At 33.8% G+C, this 20,135-nt stretch overlaps 1 protein-coding gene across 1 annotated transcript in view; it reads right to left on the bottom strand.

The window, feature by feature from the left end:
- The window catches only part of LOC118182148 (uncharacterized), a 57,373-nt gene that overhangs the window by 856 nt on the left and 36,382 nt on the right, over positions 1–20,135 (bottom strand). Inside the window, exons 3-5 of the mRNA XM_035351459.2 lie at positions 11,136–11,221; positions 9,576–9,653; positions 4,220–4,370 (exon numbers count right to left, since the gene is read on the bottom strand). Coding sequence (XP_035207350.1) covers positions 4,236–4,370; positions 9,576–9,653; positions 11,136–11,221 — 299 coding nt within the window. The 3' untranslated portion in view covers positions 4,220–4,235. The remainder of the gene's footprint in view (positions 1–4,219; positions 4,371–9,575; positions 9,654–11,135; positions 11,222–20,135) is intronic.

Raw genomic sequence — 20,135 nt, 5'->3', positions numbered from 1 at the left:
AATACATAAATTTAGGATGATTTATTTTATTTTAAAGGTGTATGTTGCCTAGCAATGAATTATTAATACTACAATTCAATGACACATGTAATGTTACGGCGTTAGAATTATCTTTTCTTTATGACATTATTGGTGTAAATATTTATAAAAATATTTCATTTTCATGCATCTAAAATATAATAATCATTGTCTGCATGTGTGTGATTTCCCTATAAATTCTAATACTTCCAACCATTTCAGATGAACATAATTTAAATTATAAAAAATAAAACACTATTTGGGCCTCATTGTGCTAAGTGTTTTTAGAGCAGTGTTATCTTGCAAGCTGACCTGAGGGAAGGTCAAATTTCTAATGGCAAAATGGAGACACTACGGCCCGTGGGTCAACTCCGACCCCATGAAGATTCTAACCGAATCTCCGAAAATCAATATATATATATATTATATATTAAATGATACTATATTACTAGATATTATATAGTGTATAGAACTCGTGGCAAAAACGGAAAGGGGTGTCACGTGATTGGTACTGAAAACGAGTTCATATAGAGGAGATATTTTACCTCATTTCACTAACATTTATACTCCACCCAAAGCCTTTCTGTTGTAGTACACTGACACAAAACTCTATTTTAGTTCTTATCGCTTTTTTTTACATCAAATAATATTTTATTTACATAAATACGAGCATAGATAAGTATAACGAGCATAGATAAGTACGAGCATAGATAAGTATAACGAGATTTACATCGCTCCTTAAAAATTTCCCAATTCAAACGATTAGCCTAGTTTAAACTCTACTCCATAGCTATATATGAAAGCATTCATATAAATGATATTACTCAGTTAGTATTATTTATAAGAGGTGTTGATGAGAAATTTGAAATTACCGAGGAACTGTGGAATGCATGTATTTTTTAAAGGGAACTACAACAATGTATGATATGTTTCGTGAATTTTTTGAAAGGCTTTCAACTCTGAAAATACCTATCGCAAACATATGTAATATTACGACCAATGGAACATCCCAAATGACAGGAAGAAAATTTTAATTTCTTGCATTTAATAAGGCCACTGTTTTGGTTTAATGAAAAGTTTAACACTGTTTTCGGTATAGTTTTGATTAATAATCAGTGAAAATAGTGTTGTCTTTCTACATTACGTGATACATTAAGACTCCCTGTGTACATATGCAATGAATATGAAATCTGTGCTTGATGTAATCTTGAGACTTGTAAATACTATTCTATTTTATAGACTTACTCATAGGCAATTCCTAGATTTTCTTCCATCCATGCTGTCTGAATACGCTGATATGGCGTAGTACACAAAAGTAAACACCCTGTTTCATTCTCGAGGTTAAATTTAATACCATTAGTAAACGAAAGCAAACTTAAGACTAATAAAGATGGCCTAAGAAAACTGCATGAACGCAGAGTTCAAGATTACAATTCTACACTCTTTTACAAAAACATCGAAACACTAAAAAGGACTTTTGCGATCGTGACGAAATTTGGTATGCAAAAAGACCTTGATCGAAAATGCAAATGATCAAAGTTTCAAGGCAAATGAACAGGAATTGCGTTCATAGTGCGCATTTCTAGTGCTCAATTCGCAAAGCATAAAGTAACAGAGTATAAACTAGTAACAGAGGTGGAAAATTTGTCTTCTTTTGTTGCTTCTATTGTAATTCCGTAAAGAAGCAACTAAAGATGTCATTACGACGATATCGAAGACCTTAAAGACAACTAAACGACTTCGAACGTGGTCGCACTGTACAGTTGCGTGAACCTGGGTGGTCATACCGAGCAACAGGCCGCCACCTGCAGGTGGCGTACAGGCACTGCTGTGCAAAGATGTTAGCAGCAATGGTTGCTACAAGGAAATTATCGACGAAACGAAGGCTCTGGAAAGCCAAGGAGCACAAATGCAAGGCAAGATAGGATGATTTTTCGCCAGCCGCGAACCGCCCCAACAGTATCACTGTCGACTATTCAGCGTACTAAAAACCACGTCTATACCTCTCGTGGTACCATCCACCAATGTCAAGGCGCTTGTTCTGAGGCTGGGTTACGCTCACAGAACAGAGGCCTTCATGACGTTTGCTTTTCATCCCACAACATCGGCGGAGTCGTCTGGAGTGGTGCTGCAGCCGATAATCATGGCTGCCATCAGACTGGCATCGTATAGTGTTCAGCGATGAATCCCGCTTCACTCTTGAAGCAGATGACCACCGTATTCATGTCTGGAAACGACGGGGCCAGCGATCCCAATCAGCATTTGTTTTACAAAGGCATACAGCCATAACACCTAGTGTGATGTTGTGAAGCTTAAGAAAAACACAGAGTAGCACACTTTTCCTTTTAATCTTTCTCATCGTGAATGTTAGGATATAGCGTACGTTTTTGGTGCTTTAATTGATAAATTGTTTCATAGCTCATTGAAGAACTGGTACCAGTGAAGAGGCGATTCTTTGTGTGCACATTCGTTTCGTATTGTAGAAGCAGCAAATAGATCTGAAATTAAGGAATTAAATAAACGAAAATTATTTTTTATGCTTGGAATTGCCTTTGTATTTGATAATAAGGTACTGACTAGACTGCTTATTTGTGTAAGAAACATTCTTCCTGTGTTGCCCTTCGTCTCCTTCTGTGTGCTAGGAAGTATACTGGAAGACTACATTTCTCTCTCGGGCACAGGGGTGGTAATCGTAGTTGCATCACTTTTTCTTTCTTTCTTGGGATGGTTCAGTTTTTTTTCTGAACGGTTTCTTTTCCAGATGGTGTTTTAATATATACCTCTACTAATGAAATACAACGTAATGCATGGTTGCGTTGAATGTCTATTTTGACTAATAACTAAGAAACAGAGAAGTATTTTGATAACAAAAGAAGGCGACAGATTTAAAAAACGACAGAGGAAAAATTTGTAGAGATTTACTGACAAGCATCGTTTCGTTTTAAGATAAAAAGAAAATAAAGGGAAAAGAAAAATAAGGGGTAAAAATTTAAAAGAAGACACAAGACAAGAATCTAACAGACTTAATTTTCATTTTCAATGAAGAAAAACTTATCTTGATGATTTCTTAGAAAAACAGAGATTCCTTCAGATAACAGAGTAAAGAGAGGAAAACTTACTTAGAGTTACTTAACGCCTGTGAAATATGGATAATTAAACAAGACAAGTAAAGAAATAAATAAAGGAAATGAATTGAAAAGTAAAGTAGGCATTTGACTAATTCCAACACTTGCAGTAAATTGTTTGAGGGGAATAAATAAAATTTATATCCGGCTTCTCGGTTTGGAATGATCCTAAGTTCTATATATCAAGAACGCTTGCGTTTTTTACCATGAAATCGTACATGAAATAGAGCTCGGGCAATTAGATACCTAACTCCGATGGTTCTGTGATGAGGATTCTTTCCGAAAATGAAACTTAATGAACCTAATTGAACCTAATATCGTGTGATATGTTATCGAATAAAAATAACTTAAATGCTTCAGGTTTATTAAATTGTTATATTAAATATTACTACGAATTTTATATTTTAAATAAAAATAATATATCCCATTAGAAGTATAAAACTTTTAAAAGCGAATATGTCAAATTTTTAAGCACATATTTAAAGGCCGTTATTACCATTATTATAATTATGTAACTATTCCTAAACATTATTTCAAAATGAAAATGATAACTGATGAAAATTATAATAACTTCTGAAAAAAAATTGCAAACGATTTCTTCATCAGGAATATTTTAAATGAATTATTCCTGATACATTTTTTTATCACATTTATACCTTTTTGTCACATATAAAACCATTTTTGAAAGGGTTTTATCGAACAAAAATTCAGCTGTTCTAGTAATATGCATGCATTTTATTCTAGTTTATTAAATTTTTCAAATATTATTTAACGTAAATTTTAGAGAGGCTTATTGAGTAATTTTATTATAGATATGAGTGTTATTGAAGTGTGTGAAATTTAATTTAATTGAGAATAATTATCTAGTGATGTTTTGAAATAATTCTGATTGCATAATGTACATATATATTATACTTGTTAAGTCACATCAAGATTATAGCATCTTACATTAGTCATTATTTTAGTCTTAGCTGTCATTTGAATTTATGAACACTACCTTTCCACATTTAAACAGCAAGTGAGCAATAGATAAATAGCTTTAAAAGAAAATTCCATTTCAAATTTCGGCTACGTACCAAAAAATCGCAAAATTCAGCTTGCACCTTCCTCTTTCTCTTTCTCTGTAGCTTCACCATTCTGCTTATTTTCACCATTTTGTGCATTTTCACCATTCTTGTTGAATACTTTTTGAGATTCACGTGCTATCCTGCATTTTTCTTCTAGAATCTAACAACGGAAAGAAAATAATAATTCGCGATTATGAACATCTTAGGAAGGCAAGATTTGGTAAATTTTGCATTTAATAAAACAAGGTTTAAATACTCTCTTACATCACAATAACTTTATTCTGCTATTCGAAAGTGAAACGACAACAATTTCCGAAATAAACTGAAATCAATAGTCAAAACAGTAGAATAAAATATGTCACTAAACAAAATTTAAAGTAATTAAATCTTTAAAAGGCGGTTTTATTTTCATAATTTAATTACTTCATAACCTATAATTAGGTGTTGTTCTTACTATTTTTTAATTAAAACCCAGCGGGTAAGTTTTACAAATTATTTCAAGAGCACAAATATGAGAATAAAAATAACTTAAATGCTATTCTGTTGCTTTTACATTTTAAATAGTACTTTTCAGTTTTACTAGTTTAGCTTATCAGTCTATTGGTCTCTATGATCAGACGTAATAAGCCCATTAAATTATTTTATTGTTTGAAGGAAGCCCCACTAAGTGTTTTAATTCCTCGTGCATTTTACAAACTTTTGCCTAAACATTAGTTGGAAACTAACTCATTAAAAATTGCTTATTACTTATGGTGTAAACTGCAGTAAATATTCACAGCTTTAAACATTAAATTAATAATTCCAGTCATTAATCTAATCATAAATACTCGTCTCTAAAAGTAATTGAAAATAAAATTATACAATATCATTTTTTTTATCTTGCGTTTCCAGAGGAGGGAGGTAATTTTGTTAAATGCTATTACACTCATAGTTATAATTGAAGGCACACTATATTTTTTTTCCAATGGCAGATTGTGAACAGTTAAAGTGTAACACAGTCCATACCGCTATACAAGGTCTGGTGGTCTTTTTATTATGGAGACACGTAATAAGTGGGTCGCCATCGCATCCTATGAAGTAACAGACAGTTACAACCAAGCCTTCTCCGGGATTCGAAGCCAGGCCCTTCGGTATCGCAGTCAGGCTTCCCTAACCACTGTATCGTCTGGGCGCCAGGCACACTATTTAAATCAAGAGGTTTCCACTGGAATTAGCATCTACACTCTGGGGTTGATAAAATTTTAAAGAAGGTCAATGATGTTCAAATACATTTTGAGATACGCACATGCCATTGATTACGAAATATACTCAGGCCATTTAACAGCATAATGGAGACACCAGCGATTGCAAAAAAATTATTCATATTTGCAAATCCGATAATTGTTTATTGATATAAAAATGCATTAGGTATAGTAAAGAAGAAATCGTATAAAATAAATATAAGAAACAATATGCAAAGGTTGTACAGACATTAGGTATTTTTTGAAAGCAGGAAAGAAGGAAAATGAGCAACGCCCTTTCCGGGAATCGGATCACGAACCTCTGCAATACGCTTTCAGGGTGCTGACCACTACACTACGAAGACATGCTAAGAAGGCGGGAGAAACACCTTATGTACTCCCCCTTTTAAAGGGCGACTGGGGTTTTTAGGGGACTCAGTCGCCAAATCCTGGGTGTGGAGAATCATCATTCACCACCCTTTTAGTTCACAGTAGAGACATTATTTAATTCACAGTAGAGACATTATTTAATTCACAGTAGAGACATTATTTAATTTCGAAGCAGGAAAGATAAAAAATGAGCAACGTCTGTGCCGGGAATCGAACCACGGATCTCTGAAATACGCGCCCAGCCTGCTGACCACTACACTTCAAAGGCACGCTAAGAAGGCGGGAGAAATACCTTATATGATTATTTAATATAGTTCTGAAATCAATAATACTTTTTTTTAAATGCACAGATTTTTTATGAAAAATGTGGAATATAAAACGTGAAACATAGGAAATAAAGCAAATATAACCAAAAAAAATGCGGAGACCATGAAACTTTCTCATAACGTATATTGTTATACAAAATTTAAAAGATTTCAATGTTTGCTTCCGAGACATTGAAAATTTGACTGTGCTATCACGGCGCATAGAACCGCTGAACTGGGGTATAGTTGATCTTGATATTACGATGCAAGAACAGTTGATTATATTAAAGAATGTACACTATGCAAAAAAATGGGACAGTTCTATATCTCCCGTTCTACTGCGCCGATTGATGAAATTCAACTTGCGTTTTTCAAGTCTCGAAAGCGCGAGTTGGGATATGTATTAGATTTATATACAGCATTGTTCTAATATAGGTATTTTGACACAAAATCGGACTTTTTCTGAAATGATATGCCAATTTTCTTCCAAATTGCAATTGTATGACTCATATTATGCCAAACTGTCAAGTTTGCACGAGTAGTTTTTAAAAAATTAGCTCTCAAAATTTTAGCTCCTCAATGTTAATTGAGTTTGGTATATATTCATTAATATCTCTTTTTTTATTAAACGTATTTGATTATTCCCTTCATATTTCGAAAATTAGGTTAATTCCAAATAAAATTCACCCATTTTTATTATTTATTTTTAAAATTTGTATTTTAAATAATTTTTATAAATTTTTCGAAAAACATTTTGAATTATACTCTGTAAATTTTTGCCATAATCTTAGAGTAGGTGTATTTCTAAGCATACCTGAAAAAAATTACAGTTTTTTATTCAAAATTTCCGAAGATATACGTGAATTTATATATTGGTGAGTTTTGAAATTTGGCGTATTTGTTGAAAGCGATAATAACATCAAATATGGTTTATGTACTTTGTTAAAAGTATTCGAAAGTACGAACGATGTGACTTTTTCCCCCTCCTGCATAATGGCAGGGAAAGGAAAATAGGTCGCCATATATTAAGAAGTTCGCCAAGTCAATAATTCTTGGCGCAACCTGAAAAAAATTCGCCAAGATAAATTTTTGAATTTCTCCGTAAATTTCGCACCAAATTTGACAAAATTTAATATTTAGGCATAATTTGAGTCATAGAATCGAAATATGGAAAACATTTGTCATGTTATTTAAAAAAAACCTATTTTGTATCAAAATACCTATGTTAGAACAATGCTATATACAAATGTAATATATATCCTAAGTTGCGCTTTCGAGATCTGAAAAATGCAGTTTGAATTTCGTCAATCGGCCCAGTAAAAAGGGAGAAATAGAAGTGTCCCCCCTCCTTTTTTTTTTTTTTTTTTTTTTTTTTTTTTTTTTTTTTTTTTGAGGGATATCGTATGGGACGATCTGAGTGTCTTCCACTTCCACTGAACAATTTTATGCCAAATGTTAAAAAAATTGCATCAGTTCATCAAGGTAAGCCATCGCATTAATTAAAATCGAACTTTTGTCTATTTAGAATCTGTAATTTTGTTCCTTAAATCTTGTTGATATATGTAAAATTAAAAGCAAGAATAATACATATATAATAAAACATAAGTCAAATAAACTATTTTTCTCAAAAATTTGTTCATATTATTGACCTAATTGTTATTTTTAGTTGTTTATGTGCAATCATTCTATTATGATTATGTTGTATGCGGTATATTCAGCAGAAAAATATAAGAGAGTCAATGAAGAAAACCATTTTTTAAAAGAGTCAGTGCAAGAAAAAGCTTGTTGAATCCCTGATATAAACCGCACTGAAACTATAAAATATTGCCTGTGTTGAAATGCGATCTACCGTATTTTAAATGTCATGCAAATTTGAATTTGTAGTTGTAAAATTAACCAGCGATCCAAGTCGTATATTAAATTGAAATGAAATGTCATTTTAGATCAGCAAAAGCAAAACTTGTTCAATGATGATTTTGTTGGTCAAATCCAAGAGATGTTAATCAAAATGTTAAATCAATTAATAATAAGCAACCAGAATCGGTACAGCATAAGCAAATTTGCGGGATTTTAATCTAGAAGTTAAACGGAACTTTCTTCCTCAACTTTTCAATACTACGGAAGATAAAGAAGATTCTCTTCAACCTTTCCAGCTACATCCCTACGGATGAGTTCAGATTACTTCGATTCATGTTATTATTAGTCTCTTTAGCATTTCTTTCATTTGAATATTCCTCTTTTATTACGCTAATCTAGTGAACAGATGTCTTTGTTTAGCAAAATGGAATGACTCTTCTTTAATAAAATTAATACTAAACTAAGGCCGAATTTTTAAGATTCTTACAGAGCCTTCTACAATTTCCAAGGCTTTTGATTGCAGACATTATGTTAACTAATACATTCACGCCATGGAGACGAGTGATACTGATTACATAAGTATAAATAATTTATTTATTACTTCCCATTTTTACAGGTTAAGAAATATATTTTCTTCTAGCAAATAATTTTAGCTAAATTTTTTTCATGTGATGTTTAAATTATATTTAATAATCTGAATTCCTATCTTCTTAAGATATAATTTCAGGAAACTGCAAATTACAAGAAAACTCAATACAAAATTAATTTTCGACTGAATACTGCTATGTCATATAGAATTCAGTTTCTGTGTTACCTTAATACAGAACAAATGTGAATAATGAAAATCAAAGCACAAATTAAAATTTTCCAGACCTTCAAATATATTTTACTAAATAATTTAATTACAAAGATTTGAACTTCGAAATTTTAAAGAGAGTATCAGCTACTCCTTTTTTCACCAGAAGTATTCTTACTTGAAAGCAGATTCAGACAATTTTTTGAAGTGTCAGTTTTTAATTTTAGATAAGAGTTTCTTAAATATGTGATTTTTTCAGTACCTAAATAAATTGGATTACTATCTACAGTTCGGTAAATGATACAGTGAAAGGATTAATCGCCTAAGGAACAAATCAAAATTCTAAAAATTTCGCTTATTAAAAGACATTTAATTATTCATATAACCCGAGATTTAATTTTAAATTTACTTTGGGACCTTTTTTTTCCGATTCAAATAGTAATATGATATTTAAACTACTACATCAAGCACATAGTTTTCTATTTTTGCTGCGTAGTAAAAGCAAACATATATCGGCCCTTTATATTTATTTAATTTCATCCAAGATTACGAACAGAATTATATGGCAGGATGAAATAATATAAAATAATCATCTGAAATCTTTCAACAATTATGGGAGACTTGTAAGAACTTAAACTCCGTTCCTAACATTTTTCTCTTTTTGCAAAACAAAACGTAAATGCTATTATTATACTTTAATTAAAATGACAGATAAATTTCTTAATTTTTCATTCTTATCTCTACATTCCTAAATAAATTAACCATCGAGCTAAATAACGATAAATATATTTTCATACCATCAGCCTTCTTTCTTCTGCTTTCTTCTGTTTTTCTTTAATCTCCTCAGCTGTGAGGTTACTTTGCTCTTCTAATCTCTGCAAAAAAATATGTTTTACAGTTTAAAACATACATGTATGATAATATCAACAAATAGTAGATAATCTAATATTTTGCTTTTCTAATACGGCTAAAACAAAAACAGAATTCATAGAAACAAAATATAATAATATTTTATCCTTTTCTAATCTCCGCCAAAGGGAAAGTACAAATTTTAAGCAATACGAATTAATTAATATTAATCTAATCTTCACTCCTCTAAGCTTCGAAACACTGAAAATTCAGTTAAAGTAGAATAGTGTTATTTTGTTCTTCATTCTCTTATTTTTGTCTCCGTAAAATGAATATTTAGATAGAAAGACGTTTCCCGTAAACGAAATACACAGATAAATAAAAATGAAACTACTGTTACGAAATGCCCAGCCCTGGTAAGATAGCTTCCCCGAGGGTTGTCAGAAAAAGCCAAGGGAAGGCAGGGTTGCCAGATTTGGCGTTTTTACGCCCATTTGGTCACATTTGGCGACAAAACAGACGATATGCTATAGACGGATGGAGAACATTCTGGAACGAATTCTTACCGGTTTGGCCTAGAATGTTCTCGAAGGCAGTACAAAAGCTATATAAACCCTGCTTGCGCGCGGAGTAGCAGTCTATTGTCGAGTTGGTCGTCGAGTGTATCGCGAGTTAGTGCATCGCAAGAGTGTCTCCTCAGTGTCTCGTAGCACATCAAGATTGAGCGTCGTTGAGGCTATCAAGTTTTATCTTGAGTGTGTTGAGCTCCGAAAAGGACAGAACCGAGTCGGGAGCCGTACTCTAGTGCTTTTCTGTGAAGCTGTCTTCACCGTCATAACCTGAAGGCTGTGTTGCTTATTGTTTCAGCGTGTTTGTCTTAGCGTGTTTCGAGCTGTTCTGAGTAATACTGGCTGATAAATTGTGTTTTGTTTCTTCATCAGTTGTTGTCGTCACCAATCACTCCAAACCCACGAAAGCGTAGAAACGCAACAATACATTAATACTGTTTCGTTTTTAGTTTATTCTCAATCTTTACAGATGGAAATGCACAGTTTACAAAAATAAATGTGGAATAAAGTAATTCCATTTCCTTTCCCTTTAACTTTTTCAAATATGTAGAATATATTGTCGATGGAAACATTATTATTATTATTATTATTATTATTATTATTATTTCATAATACTCACGGTATTCCACGAACATTTTTCTCATTACAAGATGAGTTCTTAGTATCGAACAAAAATTTATATAAGAATTATCCAGTTAAAGTAAAGTCTGTTTTGAGAAACTTCAATTTTAAAGGTCTAAAAAAAGAACTTTTATGAAAATTAAAATTTAGATTTAAGTTAAATTAAATTTGAATAAAGCACATCACGTTTATTCATTGCTTTAAAAATTCTGTGGTTTAGTTTGACATCATTAACGTTTTAATGTAAAAACATAAGTTTTAATAGCAGTGATACTTGAAATTAAAATGGAAATCGAAAGCCGGATAAATAAAAATTACCTGTAACAATTGCGGTGGTGGTTTTTTCACTTTGCTGTTATCTTCCGATTCTTCTATGGGTATTTCGAAGGCTACTGGCTTGGGTACTGAAAAGTAAAATGTTTTATAAATAATTTTACCTTACTAAATTATGTGTTAATAAAAAGCGCAAATTGAATACTCCCTTCTACAGTAATCTATATCAAACTAAATTAATTATACAGGTAATTTTGACACTTTAAATTAAACACTTTTTCTTAAATGTTCTTGGTTTATCGCTCATGTTTAGAGAAGCTCGTATGTATACTTGCATTAAACTTAGCAAGAAAATAATTTTTATAAAAATATTAACTTCGGCCACTTTGTTAATATTCGGCTCCATTTTTGTTAACAACATCTTGAGACAGAGATTAGTTCTATGCACTCGATCTCTTTTTTTAGTTAGTAGATTTATAAGCAGAAAAAGTTGAAAGTCTTTCAGACGAAACAGCTGCTTATTTTGTGGTTTCCTGTCCTAAACCCGCATTTCACTAAAATTACGAAAGGAATGTTGTGAAAAACTTCTGTACAATATTCCATAAACAAGGATAATGTTCAAGTAACTGTTTCTGCAGCCAAATTTCAGATCAGAAAAAGGTATTGGTATAACAGATCTAAACTTAAATTTTAGCTCTTCATGTACTCTTAATTCAATAAATTTTTCTAAGTTTAAGGTTCCCTTTTCTAAGTTTAAGGAAAGAAGAGCCCTTCCCAGAAGTTCCCTTCACAGAAAAATGGATCTAAAGCTAGTCGGCTACATCACAGTTTTCTAAATATCCTGAAATCATTTCATGAAGTTTATTTCCAGAGCTTCCAATTGTTAGCAATATTTAAATACATTGGACGGTTTAGTCTTCTTTGGTAACACAAATTTAGACTCAGACTCTAAAACATAATCTATGAATTATCACCATATCTTATAAGTACCGCAGTGATATGGAAAAGAGTGTAAAGAACCCTCTTATTAATTTAGATATAGTTTAATGATCAGCACCAATTCGTTCTTACAAAAGCCATTAATTATGGCTTAAATTAAAGATAATGAATGAACTAAAACTAATGATACTAAAATAATGCTTTCACAATTTCAATAATGCCCACGCCGGCTTTGACCTAAGTTGGCATATGCAAGCCTAATGGCAAGAATATAGCAGAATACTAAGAATATATAAAATCTGAATATCACGCGAGCAAGAAATTTATATTGCGGCAGGGAAATAGAAACGAAATTCACAGGAAAGAATATTAACATAAAAAAAGTGGTTAAAGAGCTTAAACGATAACAACATTTCGTCATTTTTGTCTGAAGTTGACAAATTTGAAATGTTCCTAAATTTTCTTCATCCTAAGTTTCTTCGACGTATTTCAAGCTTTGCCATAAAAAAAAGAAATTGCATTTTTAGAATTTATGGATTGAGAACATCATTTGAAGCTTAAGTTTTTAATTCTGTGAGATAAGCTATATTTTTTTTAATTTACCAAGTACTCTTAAAGCAAACTTTTTATCTTCTATAAACTCCACCAGTGAGTTGAAAAGTTTGAAAAAACGATTAAACAGGCTGTCTTTTTTAAACCTAATGAACTTTTGCATACAGTAAAAGGCGATTAAGATCGTCAGTTAAGATCAGTATAGATTTATCCAAACAACCCTTCATTCAATGGATTACCATTCAATAAAAATGGTCCAATCTTGGAATGCCTGTTCGGGCCGGAAAGGACCGAAGAAACGCAGCCTAGGCATGCTGCAACGTTACGATGAAGGAGCGCCTTTTGAGCGCAACGCCTTTGACATCCTGCTGATGGCAACAAATACTTCCTCGCTTTCACTGATTATTTCCCATAGTGGCCTTAAACCTATGCTGTCACTGATCAAGATGCTGTTACGGGTGCAGAGGTAATGATACAGCATTGAATTTCCTGGCCTGGAGTGGAGAGGTTGGAGTGCCTCTTTAATTACGTTTCGATCAAGGAAGGAATTTTATATCGACTGTAAGGAAAGAACTCTGCAAATTACTTGGCTTAGGAAAAACCCAAACGTCACCTTTACATCCACAGTCAGACAACATGATAGAAAGTTTTTGTCTAACCATCGTTAATAATCTCTCGCTTATAGTCTTGAGAATCCAACATTACTGAGACTAGAAGTTACCTTTGTTTTATACTAGCCTACTGTAGTGCTGTACACGAGACTACCGGCTATTCCCCATCCCAGCAGTTCTTTGGTTGTGACTTGTGATGTGTTGTTTGGTCACCTTCCTCGTGCGTCCTCCTTACCTGAGGAATACATTTAACATCTCCAGGCAGGGTTTGAAGTGATGCGTAATTTCACACGATACCGAGTCAGCTTGGCAAAGGAGAAGATGAAAACCCGATGCGACACGATAGCTACAGGATATTCATTCAACGAAGGTGACATGGTGGGAGTATGGAATCCGATTCGACCGAAAGAGCGTTTTCCTAAACAACATTACTCTTACTTACACCGTCCTAACCATTCTGAACGACAGCGTAGTTCGGATCCACCATTCGTCAAATTCTAAGCCCTAAAGTCTTACATTACGACAGGCTTGTCCTTTACTATGGCCGTAGTACAGAGTACGCATGCTGTATATAATGTAAACAGTGTACTAGTACGGAGTCCGCATAGTGTATATAATGTAAATACTGTACTAAGACCCCGGTCTTACACATTTATGAATTTTTACATTATTTTTTGATTTAGTATTTGATTTGTTGTATATTACTTACTGAAGTTATTATTTTAGTATTGCGTTGATTTTCCTTAATTATAAGTATGGTTCGTGACCAAGAATTGTACTGCTCTGGACGTGTAGTCCCTGGGAAGGCGGCATTGTTACGAATGTAATATGAAAAGTCTGAAGAGAATGAAACTCTGCCGGTAAAATAACGCTACAGGGACAAGTCTATTTAAGATGGAATTTAATGGCTGTTTCGCTAAATTGGCGAGGTTTCGCCAAGCTTGTGATGCTTTTGGCGACTAATTCTTATAGCCAAATTTAAAAAAAAATCGCAAAACGTCGCCAAACTTGTCGACCATTTGCCGACATTTGGTCCAGTCCCTGTATAGCTGTAACTGAATGACTGTAATTGATCCCTAGCCGTAACCATATCTGATCCTTATATGTAATTTTAACCATATATGTCTTCTAGTAATTTTGGAAATATGGAAGGTGCTAGAGATTTCTCGGCGACCAGGAGAAAACTTGTAGAGACATTAGGTTATTTCGAAGCAAGAAAGATGAAAAATATGCAACGCCTTCGCCGGGAACCGAACCGCGGACCTCTCAATTACGCGCTGAGCGTGCAGACCACTACACTATGAAGGCTCGATAAGAGGGCGGGAGAAATACCTTATATACTCCCCCTTTAAAGGGCGACTGGGGTTTTTTAGGAGACCCAGTCGCCAAATCCTGGGTGAGGAGAATCATCATCCAACACCCTTTTAGTTCAGAAGCCACTGTATAGACATTAGGTATTTTTTGGAAGCAGGCAAGATGAAGAATATGCAACGCCTTCGCCGGGAATCGAACTACGGGCCTCTGGATACGCGCCCAGCGTGCAGATCATCACACCACGAAGACACGCAAAGAAGGCAGTAGAAATACTCGAAGAGAACAACAGTTTTCACTTTATCAGTTCAGAGTAGACTTCGGACTATTGAGAGATCTCCGAGCAAGGTTCGCTCTTTAGATGCACTTTGCACTGCGATCTGTTTAACTTTCTTAGCATAGTTGGAAGTGGTAACTACTGCTTGTGCTCTGTTACACTGAGAAGATTTTTAGAAGTACTTTTGTGGAAAGTTTTCCAAAACGGTTAAGTGTTTCCTTTGAGAAAACAAATTCTATCCAGCTACCATAGGTTCCGTGTGCATTCACTCCATTACGATACCTTTAATTTTGTGTTAGTTTCGCTTTTGTGACAAATCACTTTCAGGATACTCCCACCAAATGTTATCGCTATTTATTATTTTTAAGAAAATAATATAACAAATAAAAAAAAATCTGAAAGGTTTCAGATTTTAAATTACGTCCCAAAGGGGCGTTATTTAACGTTTTGTGTGTTACCATTATTTATTAAATATCATGTTCTACGTACTCAAATCATAAAATTCAGATCTAAAGCAATATCGCAAGATAATTTTAAAATGAGCATTTCTTTAGAATTTGCGATACACAGTCTCGCGCGCTGGAGATAAATTCCTCCCCCCGGTACAATGTTGCCATTTCTCGCTTTCAAATTGTTTAGCTTGTTAATCAAAAATTCGTTGAAGTGTTACAAAATATGAAATTGATAATAAAACCAAATTAGGGTTTCCCCATGGCCATATTCTATGGAAGATTACGTTATTCAAATTTTGATGGCTCTAGGTACCGTTGTTTTATCTCAGTGCGAGAAACATACATACATTCATGCAGATTCTTCATTATTTAATTTCTTTAAATATAATACAGGGTGATAATATTTGATGGCAACAATTTGAAAAGTGAAACAACGCTTATCGTGAATCGACGCAAAATGCCAAAACGAAATTAATAATCCTTCTCGGCAAATTGCACCTTTGGACTAATAAATATAATATGTGTAAAAAGAAACGTATAGCAGCAACTTAACACTCTATCGGTAATTCTAAAGATAAGTTGCTTTTAAAAATTTCGTGATTAAGTCATTGGAAACACTATAGGATCAGAGGATATACTACGATCGATGCGATATTTTCAAATCAGAGTATAAAAAAGGATGTGTAAATAAGCACATGTAGTATGGATGCTGATTGTGTGGGAGAATATAAATAATAAAAAATAAACAGTGTTTATTATTGTTACTAAGCCATAAAGTTAATACACAAATTAGATTTTATTTCCGATTCATCAACCGGCAACAATAGGTTATTTAAAGTTCGTTACTATTCTGCTAATTCCATAATTGATTCGAATTTAACGACTATGAGAATTCCAGTTGATATTTTTGGCAACGGATCTGGCTGGCTATTCCATTCACAGCTTGTTTAATTTTTATGAAAATGTTTATAGTTTAAACACTTTTGTCTCCCTTTCATTGGCGATGCTTTTTAATGGAATATAAAAGCTTGCAATATGCATTGCTTCCTTTAATATAAGAGGATTTTATGATTCGGTAAATGCAACTTCTTCATTTGAAGGATCTTGTGTGATAAATTTTAACTCTGAGAAAATAACTTCAGTAAGTTTTATTCAAATGAATGATTACTTACGGAAATATTTACAAATCTTTTCAAACTATTTGGAAAAAGTAACGTTAGTAAAGTTGCAGGTATATTTAACCCACGATCTTGCGTCTTAAAAAATGAAGAGAGCATCAGGGTAGTCAAATCTACTATTGGAAATAAACCTATACAAATAAACTCGCATCTGCATCATGTTATAAGTTTCAATACTGTTTGCTTGCCCTTCGCTGCTATGGAAACGCCAGAAACCTCTTGTTTATTTAAATACAGAGCCATGTTGACACAAGCGAATGCAGATGAGAATTCATAACTGTTTCAGAACGGTTCGGCGGATCGGGCTTAATCACCCTTTCCTTCCTTTAATCATAACCACTCGCAATGACTCACATCACAAGGTGAGGGTCTACGGGTTAATGCCCCTCAAAATTAATCATACACGCGAGGTAAAAATACATCGGAACTTCTTCCCAAAATACTGGCTTTGGCTGCGGTTCCGGGAATCGCAGTGCTTGCCTCTACGTGATCTGAGAAAGAAATTTCCATCCCGGCAAGAGAAGTCATTACTCGCCCAAGTTACGGCTAGAGGAATTCGAGCGAGAAGGCAGATACGGCGAAATTGGGTTGTAAAGAGTAATTACGTTAATGTTGGGGAGCTTTTATTTGGTTCTGATTTAGATTTACTCGCCGGAAAAGTATTTTTAGAATGCATTTCGGGGCATCAGAATGAAAGGGAAATTGAGGGACCAGAGAAATTCTCTCAGGTAATTAAATTGTGCTTAAAAAAGTGATTTTTTTTTTTTGTTGTTGTTGTTGTTGTTTATCTTTGCTTTGGTTTTGCCTGAACTGGAAGTTATCTTTGGGTATAAACGGTGTTGCATTCCATACAGGAAAATGATTATTAACCTGATTAATGACTTCAGGTGAAGACGTAACTAACTTCAGTCTTTCATTTCAAAAAAAAAAACATTAATAAAAAATATTAATAATATATCACATCCGAAATCTTCTTTTCTGTATATCCAAACGAAATAAAGTAAGTGAATCTTCTCTTATACTAATGAGGAACAGATATTATAAATTCTGCCCATTTTAGCAATAACATCAGGGTCTTACAGCTATTACACAACAGCAGTTATGTAACATCAGATCTTTACAAACAGTGAAACGGGTGGCATTTCGTGATCAAAAATAAAATTCCAAAACAAATAAAAATTTTAATTAAAAAGCAATTTTGTTCTCTTCTTTTTGCTGATGCAGTAAAACATTTTATTTTCCCATATGAAAGGTATGTAATTCCATGCAACCGATACCGATTGTTGCTTATATGGTCACAGCTCCAGTGGATTTTACAGGAGCATCAAACGAGTGCCAGAAGAAGATGGGGAGAAATAAAAAACTGGTCATGCGATAAGTCATTTGACATCAAAAAAACCGATTCTGGGGGAAAAAAAACGCTTAAATTGCGCCAAAGTGCACCGGGGTCTCGCTGCAGACTTCCAAGATTTTGAGATAAATTATATTTACTGTATAGCCAGCCAGAGTCCTAAATAGAATGAGCACTGGCAATGCTTTAATGAAACTGAAATAGAATTTCAGTAGAAAATTCGTTTGGTCTAGAAACATTTTATTCTGACAATAATATTATAAAACAATAATATATACAAAACTTGGAAATCAATATGAATTTCTGAATGCATTTCTGTCTTTCCCTGGGCACAAACCCATAGTTGGAAATCGAAACTTTTAAGGAAAATAAAATCCCACCTACTTGTTAAAACCACTTAGGCTCCAGGAAGGTTAACAAATTTACAAGAACTTATTTGGGAATGGGGAAATTCTCGTAGTCCCACTATAAGTTATATCTCCCGCCTTCTTAGCATGCCTTCGTAGTGCAATTCCAGTACACTCGGGGCGTATTCGAGAGGTCTGAACTTCGAGTCCCGGCTAGGGCATTGTTAATTTTTTTAATTATCCTACTTTGAAATAAACTAATGCCTCTACAGTGGCGCCCAAACTAAAAGGGTGGTGGATTTGGCGATTGGGTTCCCCTTATTCCCAGTCGCCCTTTAAAAGGGGAATTATATAAGATATTTCTCCCGCCTTCTTAGCATGCCTTCGTGGTGTAATGGCCAGCACACTCGGCGCGTATTCGAAGGTTCGTGCTTCGAGTCCCGGCGAGGGCATTCCTCATTTTCATCTCTCCTGCTTTCAAAAAATACCTAATGTCTCTACAACACTAGTCGTGCCGTAATATCCCCTAATTCAGTGCCAGTGTGTTTAGTTGTCTGCTTTTATAGCAGGACGGGGAAGAGAAATCAATGTGCAAATTGACGATGGGCCTAAGATAAATGGTTCAGAACGTCTTCAGAACATTAGTCTGGTACTTTAGAATAAAGGTGCTTCAAGACCTTTATTTCCTTCTAGCTTGCCTCGTAACTACGGTAGCGTGAAAGATATCTGAATCATGTAATTTGTTAAAAATCCCCTGACACCTACGTTACGGTCATATAAATAGGAGAGGATCATTGCAACCTTGAAGTACATATTTTAAAGTAACAGACTAAAGTGACTTCCCACGGACAGGAGCACTTCAGAATAATCAAATACAGAGGAAGAAAATGACTACTTATATAAAACTTTACGTTTGTTATCAGTTCACAGATCAATCCTCGGATTTGGAGAATCTTTTTCCTTGTCATACATTCTGTTTGACAGCTGTATTTATATCGGAAAGGATCGTGGTCAAAGAGAGTTTGACTCTTCTTATACAGTTTCATACCCATCATCCTCTGTAAACATTTTCTTTCATAGCCTCATCAGAACTAAAAAAAAAAAAAAAAAAACAGCATGCTGGAATTCGTTTTCTAGCATTCCATTCTGTCTTATCTGAAATCCTTAAACGATTTAATTTTGTTTCGCTGGTGAGCTCACGGAAAGAATAATTTATCGTCTATCATTCTTTGAAATTGTACAAACACTTCATATTTAGGGAAAAAAAATGAAAATTTAAATTGTCTTTTTAACACTATTCTTTACATACTGATATATACTTCTGTTACTGATGCAAAATGCTTAATGGCCCAGTGACTTTTTTGTAAGTTTTCATTTGGTTTATAGATCTTATTTTTTACTGTAAACGGAAGTTTGTCATCCATTTTAACCTGCTTTCTGATAAACTATCTAGTTCAAATTTTGTGCACAAACTGTTGGTCGATGCCAATGCAATGAAGCAATTATTTCAAAATTCCATTGAGATTTTTATTTATTTAACATCTGATCGATTTTTCGCATATACACTGCTGGCTACTAAAATTGCAACACCAGGAAGGAATGACCTGAGGAACGTATAAATCACATGAAAGGAAGAAGAGGTTTGGATATACAAATGATTAGTATTTCAGCGCATTTAGACGACGCAGGAGGGAGAAACGACATCTAAAGCAATGAATAAAAGAAAACGTTGTGTAGTGGATTTTTCATTCGGAAAGGGCTTTGTAAGGTCGGAATTTGCTCAGAATATCGTGTTATGCCTGGAATAATAAAAGGAAATTCTTAACAGCAAGTTTCGAAATTCGATAGAAGCAGGATCGTTGCCTATCGAAAGTGTAGATTATCGTTCCATGATATTGCCCGTCACACTGGACGACATCCAACCACTGTCATAAGAATATGTAATCAATGGATTATTGAGGGTCATACTGAACGGCATGCAGAATCTCAACGCCCTCCCATCACTAACGCCCGAGAGCACAGACAAA

The sequence above is a fragment of the Stegodyphus dumicola genome, chromosome 1, assembly GCF_044657685.1.
Source record: "Stegodyphus dumicola isolate Sdum_Otavi_A_Nest chromosome 1, ASM4465768v1".
Classification (NCBI taxonomy): domain Eukaryota; kingdom Metazoa; phylum Arthropoda; class Arachnida; order Araneae; family Eresidae; genus Stegodyphus; species Stegodyphus dumicola.
This window is presented reverse-complemented; position numbering and strand designations above follow the sequence as displayed.